This window comes from Budorcas taxicolor, chromosome 16, assembly GCF_023091745.1.
Source record: "Budorcas taxicolor isolate Tak-1 chromosome 16, Takin1.1, whole genome shotgun sequence".
In the NCBI taxonomy this organism is placed as follows: domain Eukaryota; kingdom Metazoa; phylum Chordata; class Mammalia; order Artiodactyla; family Bovidae; genus Budorcas; species Budorcas taxicolor.
The window spans coordinates 61,277,909-61,290,637 of record NC_068925.1 but is presented as its reverse complement, the minus strand read 5'-3'; the positions used below and the strand labels follow the sequence as shown (position 1 = coordinate 61,290,637).

The window sequence follows — 12,729 nt, the reverse complement described above, 5'->3', positions numbered from 1 at the left end:
AACTAGGGACTTTAGTTAATAAATTAATATTGGCTCATCAACTGTAACAAAGGTACTAATTTGATAGAAGACGTTAATTATAGGAGAGACTGGGGAGGAGGAGGAAGGACATACATAGGAACGCTCTATACTTTCCCCTCGATTTTTCTGCAAACCTAAAATTACTAAAATAAAGTAAAATAAAATAAAGTCTATTAATTAAAACAAAACCAAAGCTCAAGTGAAAGAATCATAGCTTTAGCACTAAAAAGGACTTAGGTTACTCATCCAAAACTCACTCCAACTCTGGGTGACTCCTACTCCACAGCATTTCTGACACGTGGATATCTGGTCTTTAACTGTACACTTTTGGTAACAAGTTGCTTATTTCCTAACCAATTCATTTTGTATCTCTAACATCTGGCACATAGTACTTGATAAATTTAGAAATCAAGGAGAGCTCTCACTGTAAAGTGTTCAATCTAATTTGGTACCAAAACATATTCCTGCAAGTTTCCCTTACTCAAAGAATCACGGAACATTAAGAGCTAGAAAAGACTTCAGAGACCTTCGGGTCTCTCCCTCCCATTTTACTGAAGAGAACAGTAGGAGAGGGAGATGAGCACTCAAACAAATTCCAGGTTAGAACCAAACAGCACAGATAACTTCCAAGATGAAGACTTACCGCTTAGGTTTGAAGACAACTTTCTGTCCTCCTTCAAGTATCAGTAAGGCTTTCAGTTGTGTCCCTTTATAACCCACATCCGCTTTAATGATTTTCTTGGTGGCCATGGCATGCAAGATTGCTCCCAGCTCTGGTGTCTCTTCAGGGTACACTTCCCGGGGAACCACCCACTGGGCTGCAATCTCCCAGGGAGACTGCAAGGTGTGGTCCAGCTTGGGTACCAGCTCCACCCGCAAGCCCGCCATCATTCGGTGAAAGGCCCTCTGGTCCTCCCGGTTGGCAGCTGACGTATCTAAGTTGTCAATCAGGAAAACTTTGGTGAAGATAAAGATGACAAGGAGAATTGCTAACAGCACGACTCGCTGCTTTAGCTTCATGTTGACCTCTCTTCCTTCTCCCCGACCACTCTCACTTATCAAGGAGAGCGGGTGGTGATGTCAGCAAGGAGACTCCATGATTATACACACTGGTCCATCTCTTCACTGAGGTGCCTCCCACAATTCCTGCAAGCCCAAGTATAGAGCACAGTTCATTCAGAAATTCTGTCCTTTCACCCCTGAATCTTTCGCAAGCCTCAAATAGATTGCTCACTCTTTTAGCTGGACTAATCCTATGTCTGAGAAGACTCAATAATTTAGAATGAACTGGTCGAAGGAAGGATGTAATAGTTAAGAACTAGGTACACTGAACATTTAAAAGCAAATACTCCTGTTTTAATAGGGTGCAGAGCCGTTTCGGAGCCATTTGGATGGCCACCAATTCTTAGAAACCAAAACAATGAGAAAAAGCACAAAAAAGTTAAACACTAAGATATGCATAACTCCTTAATTTTCCTTTTACCTTTCAAAACCCATAAATGACTTTTGATTATCCAAAACCACCAGTAATTTGGTAGCTTTCCAGTTATTGTCTCCAAGTACAAGTATTATGACATATTATAAGACAAGAACTCTTAAAAAATGCCAAAGAGGGTACTGTTACTGCTGCTGCTAAGTTGCTTCAGTCGTGTCCGACTCTGTGTGACTCTATAGACAGCAGCCCACCAGGCTCCTCTGTCTCTGGGATTCTCCAGGCAAGAATACTGGAGTGGGCTGCCATTTCCTTCTCCACCAAAGAGGGTCTGCTAAGTCACTTCACTCGTGTCCGACTCTGTGCGATCCCATAGACGGCAGCCCACCAGGCTCCCCCGTCCCTGGGATTCTCCAGGCAAGAACACTGGAGTGGGTTGCCATTTCCTTCTCCAATGCATAAAGTGAAAAGTGAAAGTGAAGTCACTCAGTCGTGTCTGACTCTTCGTGACCCCATGGACTGCAGCCCACCAGGCTCGTCCATCCATGGGATTTTCCAGGCAAGAGTACTGGAGTGGGGTGCCATTGCATCTAGAGGAGAGTAATAATTCCCTCTCTGAATTCAAATACCCAGCAAGCCTAAACATGTCATATCTGCTGCTCACATACTGAAATACAACACCCAGACATGTATCTCTACTTATCAGTCTTCTAATTATTTTTCAAAATTAAAAACCCTGTAAAATATGGATAATCAAATCTGGATAAATTAAGCAAAGGAAAAACATATCCCTATACCATCTGGCTATTAGGAGAACATGACCAGAAAATTAATGAAACCTGGTACTATAGCAACGTGACTAAATCTGGACTGGTCAGGCACGTAACAAAGATACTTATGCTACAGACCTAAAGAAGTGCTTCCTGTGTGGGGCCCACCACACTGGTCAGTTCTCAAGCTGAAAGATCCCAAATACAAGATTTTTTGCCAAGGTGTGAGAACATAAAATTCAATTTCATTTGCATGCTGACAGGCTGCTTTCCACTCCAGAGGGCCCTTTAAAAACATGCACAAGCTTGCTCTGCTATATGCCTACAGGCAGCACTGTGCTGGGATAAGCCAAAGATGACAAGAAGATAACAGGGTGTTGCTTCACTCTCCAATTCATTTAACAACTCAAACTATTAATTGAAGAAATAAAACCAATACAAAAATGGGGCAAACGACTCAGGCTGAGCCACTCCCAGCCAAACCGGAGACTGCGCCCCTATTAGCAGCTGGAAACACATCCCAGAACAGTCTACTAGAGCGGCAGTGTGTTCTCAGGGCAGCGCCTTGCTGAGAGCTTGCTGACACGCAGTTTATTCTTGGTGATTAACCACTCCTGTTTCATTTTCAGGAAGATGGCAAAGTGAGAGTCAAATTCAAATTCTAATTATCTCCAGCCACCTGTTCCGTTGCATCATCATCTCCCAGGGAGTACATAACACTATTAGCTGAAACACAGGCAATTCAAGTGTATCCAAAAGGTAATTGTGATGGTATCAAATTTGGTGTAAAACTCAGTAAAATAGTTCCCTATGATTACTGGTAACAGGGATGCTAGTAGAACAGATCTCAGAGATTTTTGCTGGTCCTAACATGACCTAGACCACACAAATTCTTCAGTTATTTGTTTAACAGTACAGATCTCTGGCTGCAGTGCTAAAATGCCATGTGGAAATCCACTGTCGGCAGTCTTTTCCTTAGCCCCTCCAGCTGCAACAGCCTCCAGCTGAGGTGCTATTCTGGCATAAAGGGGTCAGCTGAACAGCCTTTCATGTCCTACAAAACCCTCCTCAGGACTAAAGTCTGGTTAACCCGAGATTCTAATAATGCTGCTCATTTCATTTAGAATGAAGAAGGTCCTCCCTCGTGTTATATAAACATATCATATCTAAACGTTTAGCACAAAGGTTGGGGACAGGGAGGGGTTTTGTTTTGTTTTTAAATCACCAATGCAATGAGGAGTTTGAGTAGCTCCAAAATTCAGACAAAACAAACTGAGCGTGTGTGCTTCTCCAAGTTCTGAAATCTCATTACCTTTTGATGGGCCACAGAAGAATGCACTCATCAGTTCAGGGCTGCAAATACTTCATTCACTCAACTAAGAAATTCCTATTAAGTGACTGAAGGGTTCAACTGTTACCTCACTTCACTATTTACCTCTGCAGATTAGTTGTGAGGGTAGGTTTGAAGAAGGGGCTGAGCAAGTTTTTGCGTTTGCGATTAGTCACCACATCCTGGTAGAACAAGTTAAGACTGCAATTTGGCCCTGCTCTCAACAACTGCCGGGCATGTCCACAGCCACTGACTGCATTTAGGGAGGGCACCTTTTATTGAATCCCTGAAAGAACAGCCTGTTGGACCTGCAGGTCTTCCAATCCAGAACAGATAATGCAGCAAAATCATTTTTCTAATCACACACCATTTGTGAGTTCCATAAATCCCTTAGCAAAGCAATGATGGCATCGGCCAATCTATGTTGCTAGGCACCATTCTTACTCTCTTCCCTCCTCACTTGTCAGCTTCCGCCAAAACAGTGTGAACATGGTCCCCTACGTGTCATTGCTCATTGGAGCGCTCTCAAAATTTCTTTTGCTCTTATCTTTTCTTCCCATCTTCTCCTGTTTAAAGCCTAATCCAGCTTTCAAGGGCCATCTTCAAAGCCATTTCTGGTCCCTCCTTACTGTAGTAACCTCTCTTGTCTTTGGGCCAGTACTTAACTACATTCTGCCGTATCCAGTGTCTTCTTGTAGACTGTTCTTAATTCCCCTCTCGGAATTCTGACTCCTCACTGATCTTAGCTACTTTTGCACTCCCTACAGTACGTAGCATAGTAAAAATATCACCTGGCACCTTAACTTGGCTATCTTTAATCAACTACCCATTTTTAGGCAATATACTTCTCTACTGACACCATTCAATTTAGTTGGTAGTTTCGGAGGATAGTCTTTTTCTGAGTAAATATTGACAGCTCAGAAAGAGGTTTTCTTTTAGTTGGAAGGCTGGTACTCCTTCAGCCTACAGGGCAAGCACAAAGGTATTCAAGAAATTGACAATATAGAGTTTTTAGTGGAATTTATACAAAAAGCCTGTGAGTCTGCAAGACTCCTTTCCAGGAAAATGTATTAGATACCCAATATAGAATGACTCCTTCCTCTAGTGACGTAGACTCCTTTACTCTTTATAGTGATCCCTTCCTCTCCTATATCCTTGAGAGGGGAGAGTTCCCAAGACAGAGCTTCCATACTGTATTATCTTTTTAAAACGGCAGCATACCATCTAGTCTGCAAACCGGGTTTCTAAGAGGATCCCCCATTTCAGATATTAAGGAAATGAAAGCAACATCACTAGGTATATTCCAAATTATTCATGAAAACTTCTCTTGCATTCTCAGGAGTCTGCCTGCTCTATTTCATGCCTGCACTGCCTCATATAAATGCCTCCAACAGTGGAACACTGTCCAGTTATATTACGGTCATTTATTTTAATGTTTCTGTTATGCAGAACAGAGCCTACCTCAAAGAACAAATAGACTCAAGGTAATAATAAAACACAAAAAAATGTTCAGTATAAAAAAGGCAGAGCTAATGGTGGTCTTCACACTAAAAGCTGGCGTAAATTCCCAGACTGGAGTTGTGCAAGAGAGACGTTTATAAGAAATCTTCACAGTGAACCCTGGTTTCACTCTTGGCTGTATCAGTGAAATGAGGTTTGATATGGAAGCTGATATATCATTCTTCTCTCTCTTACACACACACACACACTCCTACACATACAGTAAGTGTTTTAGAAGGATAAACTTATGACTACATTGTAAATTGTTTTGGGAGAGGAAATAGAGGTTTTACAGAAAAAAGTGAAGTCATAGTATAAAGACTAGACCCCTCTGTTCAAGAATCTGACTGATGTCTGGAGGAGCATATACAGAAATACACACTAGTGCAAAGATCTGTAAGCCACTGTGTGATAAAATTCAATGTATGTGACTGCTGAGGAACATGAAAAGACCTGGCGCCAACACTTACTACCTTACCAGGGGCTCCAAACCACCAGCAAGGTACCAAACCTCATTAGTAGCTGTGCCACCTTGAATCTCCCTTTAATCAAGAGACCTCACACTACTTCACCTGAGGTCACAGAGAAGAAATCCCAACTTCTGTTCAAAGCAACTAAAAACAAAGGCTTCAGTAATCCCTGTTTTTTGTGTTTTCAATTCAATGGTCAAATAAGTTCTTACCACATGAAGGGAATGCAAGACATTTTGTAAGTGTCAGGTACCAGAAGGAAAAAACATTCAATATGAACATTTCATGCAGAGGGCGATTAACAAAGAAGATGGTGAAGGGGGTAGGATTTATTATATAACTAGCATATTATCATATTTACTCACACAATCTCCTTGCCCTTCATCCTGAGTGGAAATCACAAGGATCATTTCACGAACTTCTTCTTTGGTCATTGCTGGTTTCAGCAAACCTCTGAAGGTTAGGTAAGCATAACAGGTAAGACCTGAATTTAATTATCGGTTTTCGGGTGCCTGTCTACAAAGACAGAAACCAACAATTCTTTCCATCAAGAAGTGGAATCTATTTCTCCTTCCCTAGAATATGGATTGGCTTTGTAACTTGCTTTGATCACAGAATGCTGTGCAAGTGGCCGAATGCTAGGTGTCTTAAGAGACCTAGCAGCTTCCATTTGGGACCAAGCTACTATGTAAAGCGGCTCAGGCTAGACTACTGAATGATGAGAGGCCTGGTCTGCCCCTACTTATTCTGGCCACCCCAGCTGAGAGCCAGATACATAAGTGAAGCCATTTAGGGCATTCCAGTTCCAGCTGAGGTCTCAGCTAAATACAGCCACCCATGTGACTCCAGCCAATATCATGTGTGCAGAAGAACCAATCAGCTGGGCCCAGTTGATCTGCCTAATATGAGAAATAAATCATTTAGTCTTAAGCCACTAATTTGGGGGTAATTTGTAAGCCTAACATTTTCATGTCTATTCTGTCCATATCAACCATCTGGGATATATTAATTAACCATTTAAGTACAAATAAAAATTGGATTAATGAAGTTTCTTAAAGGTAACAAAAAGAAAAAAAAAGCATCTCAAATGGATCATTTACTAAAGTCCATTTATACACTATAGAGCAATTAAGGCTAATCCCACACACTCAGAGAGCTATACACACCCAGGTTATAAATTCTAGCCTTTAAATTTCAGTCAAAGCGTAAATAATAGCAAAAATTATAGCCCTTTAGTACCAAAATAAAATAAAAACGCATATTTTCACCTTGAGGCCAGTCTGATATACTGCCCTTTTGTTTTTTTCAATTGGTAGTGACCTTAGAGCACTTTGCTACATTATTATTAGCTGCCTCCTAGAAATAAATGCAGTATCTCCTGATGGTTAGTGACAATTCTTACAAGTAAAATAAAGGGCATTCAGAAATCTTTCCACTTAGCATTGTGAGCCTCTAGCTTAAGAAGTCAAAACCTCCAATACTAAGTGGTATCAAGTGTTCACTACTTAAATAAATCTCTATATCCTCAGAAAACCAGCCCACTCCTGTGCTGCCACCACTGCCTACAGCAGCATAATATTATTCTTTTTCATCTTCAATTGGGAGTCTTCCATTGAAACAAAACCTAGCAACAAATAACATCATTAATCAGTATCTACATATAGTTTTCCTTTTCACTTAAATAGGTTCTTAATTCACCTTCTTTCTGCTAACCTCCCTGGGCCTCCATTTCCTTATATGAAAAAGGAAATACAAACACTATTACCTGACTCACAGAATTGTTAAAAATGAATGGTACTACCAGGTGTATTGTGCTGAAACTAGTGCTTGGACAACCCATAGTAGTTGCTTGTTGGTTATTATTACCATATCAAAAACCCAAAGACGACTTCCTGAGAAGAAAGAATGGCAAAGAAAATAACCCTCATTGGTTACGCCGTCTCCTGGGTTTACACAGTCGGGGCTGAATACATGTTGCATTACCAAGAGTTCTAGTAACCTTATATTGCTGAACCAAAGACTTCCCTAAATTTGAGGAGTAGGTAAGACTGGAAGCAAGTAGGTTTCGTCAGAGTGGATGCCAGGTGAAGCAGAGGACTAGGAGGTTATGTCACTAATCTGGCCAACCTTAAGCCAATGTTTTTCTCGTCTACAAAGTTCAATTCTACCACATTCAACGTAAGTGAAACAGATGGGAAGCATGAACTTTTTCTATTTCATGAAAATGGCTGAATAGAATGCCCTTCACAATGTTCTTCAGTTTGGAAGATTAAATCTGTGTTTTAAAGGTGACAGCTTTGCATGTCCTAGAGCAGCCATGAAATTAAAAGACACCTGCTCCTTAGAAGGAAAGCTATGACAAACCTAGACAGCACATTAAAAAGTAGAGATATCACTTTGCTGACAAAAGTCCATACAGTCAAAGCTATGGTTTTTCTAGTCATGTATGGCTGTGAGAGTTGGACCATAAAGAAGGCTGAGCAGTGAAGAATTGATGCTTTCAAACTGTGGTGCTGAAAAAGACTCTTCAGAGTCCCTTGGCCAGCAAGGAGATCAGACCAGTCAATCCTAAAGAAAATCACTCCTGAACATTCATTGGATGGACTGATGCTGAAGCTCCAATACTTTGGCCACCTGATGCAAAGAGCTGACTCACTGGAAAAGACCCTGAGGCTGGGAAAGATTGAAGGTGGGAGGAGAAGGGGACGACAGAGGATGAGATGGTTGGATGGCATCACCAACTCAATGGACATGAGTTTGAGCAAGTTCTGGGAGTTGGTAACAGACTGGGAAGCCTGGAGTGCTACAGCCCATGGAGTTACAAGGAGTCGGACAGGACTGAGAGACTGAACAATAAAGCTTTTAGGATAAGCCCTGGAGTAACTTAAGTTATGGGTATAGAAAATCGAACTTCTACACAGTCCAAGTCGGTTCAAGTGTTATATATTCCTCACTGTTTTCACTTCCACTTAAATATTTATTCGCATAATAAATATAAACTTGTGTTATGTGAAAACCTCAAACAGTTCCCTGCGAAGGAAGGAACTACAATGATCGCCAGACATTAATGAAGTATTCTTCCGGGTGTGAGAGTAAAAATGAAACAGGCAACAGTGTTTCCTCCCTCATTGAAAAAAATTCAATTCCTGCAACCTGTCCCATTTAAATCTTGATTCAGGGGAATCCTCTAATGATTTTTCTTGAAAAGTGAAAAGACAAAATTTTCAGCTCATACTGCTAAGTGAGATTTGTTCTAAAAAACCAACACAGGCAGTGTTCACTGATCTAGAAACTCTGTGGAAATGCCTAAGAATTTGTATTGTTTCAAATGAGCCAGGTATAATGAATTATCAGATCTAACAATCATTTAAGGCTATACAGAATGTGATTACTATATACTGTGAAGTGAAGTGAAGTGAAGTCGCTCGGTTGTGCCCAACTCTTTGCGACCCCATGGACAGTAGCCTGTACCAAGCTCCTCCATTCATGGGATTTTCTAGGCATGAGTACTAGAGTGGGTTGCCGTTTCCTTCTTCAGGGAACCTTCCCAACCCAGGGACCAAACCCAGGTCTCCCGCATTGCAGACAGATACTTTACTGTCTGAGCCACCAGGGAAGAAATACAGAATTTCAAATAATAAAAAAATTTACTTCAAATTTCATGTTTTCTATCTTTATTGTTCTTGAAAAGGTATGTAAACTTCATTCAACAGTAAAAAGCTGAACGTATGAAAAAGTATGTAAACTTTACTCAACAGTAACACCTCACACTTTTAACCTTATGTTTTAGGGTCGGTCAAGCTGCCAGGCTACAGATCACTTTAGAAATAGGAACCCCAAGCAGGTCAGTGCTGAATTATGGCTGAGTGGCTCCCAGCATGATCCCTGGTTATATATGAACATAAATACAAGTGCACACATACATACACACATATATTTTTTGGCAGCCTGTCTCCTCTACCCTACTGTGAGTTCCTCAAGGACAGGGGATATTTTACTTTCTTTGTAATTAGAAGTAAGCTAGTACAGTTCAGGACACATGAGATAAACACTTACTGAATAAAAGGAGTGAAGAGTGAGGAAGGCAGACACCTTTATGGTTTTAAGCATTTCTTCAGCTCTTTGGTTTAAAGGTGACCTCTTTTTTTAACCAATATAGGGAAACTAAGTCCTGTAATGAATTCAAATATAAATACAGTAAAAATACTGACATATCAAATATTAATACCAATTTTATACACTCAATTTTAAACTGCTGCCTTCTATATACCTTGCTTCCACGTTTCATGGCCATTGATATTGCCAAGCTGGTGTATGGTGTTGGTTGGGACTAGGAGTAAAGATGATTTGGAAATGCTAAGAGGAAGATTGGAGATGGTCCAAGACATTGTCCAAGAACGATACACGACAGGGCTGGAACCAAGCTTTCAAGTGTTATTGGCAATATTTTCTGAAATGAAAACCAACACTGATATCTCCGTATCACTTTCTTTTTTATACAGAAAGAACTACAGGGACATAAACGCACCTGTATAGAGTGCAAATTCACTATCTAAACCAACGATTAGAAACGAGAACCACAGGTCTTTGGGCAGCCAAAATAATGGTCACAAAGTTCATCCACTAATAAAGAAAAGCCAGGCAGACTCTCACTAAGCTTATTTAGCTGTTTTACATTCAGTTTCAGGAAGCAGAGTTATCTGGGTTGCTCCTCCACAGAAGATTAGAAGCTGCAAAAAATTTTAAAAAGGGCAGCAGGGACACTAACAGCAGCAAAAGCATAGCTTTTTCACCCCTGCTTTCAGACAGACTGACTGCTGAAAGCAAATTCAAGAATTCAAAAAGCGGAAGGGGCAAACAACCTACATATGTCAATCACCTCCGAGCCCTGCAGGATTACTGTCTGTAACCATAATCTCAAATCAACAAAGGTTAAACTACATTGTTTAAAAAGCAAATGAAACATAAAATACATTGCAAAAAATTCTGTGCAAAAAATATAGCCAAAAAAGGATTTTTGTACACAATAGCCTATTCCCACGGTGGTAATATCATATTCCCACGTTGGTATCGATACATAAAGCAGAAAGTCAGCATTTAAGAGCAAAGAATGATGAAATGATAGACTTCACTGCCTCATCCTGTACTTGGATCTGTTCTACATTCATAATTTCATGTTCCTTGCCCTCCTTTCATAATGTACCCAAATTAACACCATCCCCTCCATAGGGCAGTTACCTTGCCAGAAAGTAGACTCCCAAACACACACGCCAAAGCTCAGTGTCTCTCTTCTGCATCAGCCTTCATTTCATATCTCACACTAGTATGACAGACACACCCCCTAGACTGACCACGTCCAGAGCGGGGCCTTCCCTCTCCTGATTCTGGATATGAACAAAATCACAAGTGAGAGCTTTGTATTACATTCTCTCCTAGATGGCTCTAGCAGTCAAGTTGACACTACAAGTTGGTCAAAAGCTGGTTTCAGCTGCCAAGTAAGGTCTTCTGTTTAGTACCCGAGGTCTGTGCCAATGAATTCCTCAGTCCTTGAGGGTTACAGAGGCAGTGTAAGGAAGGAAAAGAGGGAGAGATATACAGGTGTGATATGACAAGCACTTCAGGGAAGGATAAATCCCCTCTCCCATCCCCAGTACGAAGGACCAGAAGATGGACAGTCAGGGTCAGTGATACTGGCTGGCATGGTCAACACCAAGAGCTCGAGTTTTTTCACTAGTGCAAAAATAGTGTCTACCAGACCAACTACTAGTGAGCTGAGTCAGAGCAGGCTGCAGGAGCAAGTATATGAAGCTGCACCCAGGCTGCTGGCGGCGAGAACACCATCCAATCACACAATCAGATCTCAGAGCAGCTCCAGCAAGTAATACCCTTTACAGATACCCACCTCTACTGAACTACTTGCAACATGAATCTGAAACAATTTTCTTGGCTTTTTTTTTTCCTCTTGTAAAGAGGAACTAGACAATTAAATATCTGCACAAGGATGTGTCCTCCTCCCTCATACTGTTTTCCATTCATTCATTCAACCACCAAATATTTACTCCACATCTACTATCCACTATACACCGTTAGGTACAAAAAACAAAGCACATCAGTCATTATCACTACAACACTAAACTGTAGTTCCTCATTATAACTGTGCTTCCACCCAGATGGATCAGTGGTAAAGAATCCACCCACCAAAGCAGAAGACGAAGGTTCAATCCCTGCGTCGGGAAGATTCCCTGGAGAAGGAAACAACTCACTCCAGTACTTTTGCCTGGAAAATCCCATGGACAGAGGGGCCTGGCAAGCTACAGTCCAAGGAGCTGCAGGAGAGTCAGAGTGACTTAGCAACTAAACACATTGTAACCGTGCTTCTCAGCCCCAAACTACCTGGCACTTAATCCCAAAGTGGGCTGACATCAGCTTCAAAAGACAGTCTCCTTTTTACTGTTTCCAACTGTGCCCAGAGACTACAAAGAGCAGCCTCTTAATTCTATAAAGAGATTGGAGCAATCACCAAGAGACAACCACTGTGGCTGCTATTTTTAAGTTATCAATTCAAGAGCTGAATTGAAGCATCTGGCTTCAGGGTTTATGCCATTAAAATGATGGTCACACAAAGTGAAGAAAGCTGAAGACTGCCCTGCATGCAGAAGAAACAGAAAATTTCATTTAGAAATTCAAAATTCAGAAAAGATAAAAAGCAGCTTTAACGCTGTGTGAAAGAACTGGAGTCTACAAATAAAAATCAAGAGAATGGACTAAAAGTCAAGAAATTATCAACTCAGCATATAACTCTGTGACATTAAGGAGTACATGACAGAAACAGCGATCTGTTTGTTCCCTATTTCAAATTACCCTGGGCATGTTTTCCAATTTTCATTCTTTAATTTAACATAAATCGACCTTAGACTGGCTCTGCTGCAGTTGCTGCTGCTAAGTTGCTTCAGTCGTGTCCGACTCTGTGCGACCCCACAGACGGCAGCCCACCAGGCTCCCCAGTCCCTGGGACTCTCCAGGCAAGAACACTGGAGTGGGTTGCCATTTCCTTCTCCAATGCATGAAGGTGAAAAGAGAAAGTGAAGTCGCTCAGTCGTGTCTGACTCTTAGCGACCCCATGGACTGTAGACTGGCTCTAAGGCTAGGCAAATAATTTAGCATCTTTAACATCTGTATCTCAGATTCTCAAGGGTATGTTTTGAT

General features: G+C 41.2%; 1 protein-coding gene across 2 annotated transcripts in view; it reads right to left on the bottom strand.

Annotated features, from left to right (window-relative positions):
- The window catches only part of FAM20B (FAM20B glycosaminoglycan xylosylkinase), a 44,521-nt gene that overhangs the window by 30,270 nt on the left and 1,522 nt on the right, over positions 1–12,729 (bottom strand). Inside the window, exon 2 of one of the 2 annotated variants that reach the window (XM_052653730.1) lies at positions 665–1,167. In XM_052653730.1, the coding sequence (XP_052509690.1) occupies positions 665–1,041 (377 nt within the window). In that variant the 5' untranslated portion in view covers positions 1,042–1,167. The remainder of the gene's footprint in view (positions 1–664; positions 1,168–12,729) is intronic. The other variant, XM_052653731.1, reaches the window with a different exon arrangement.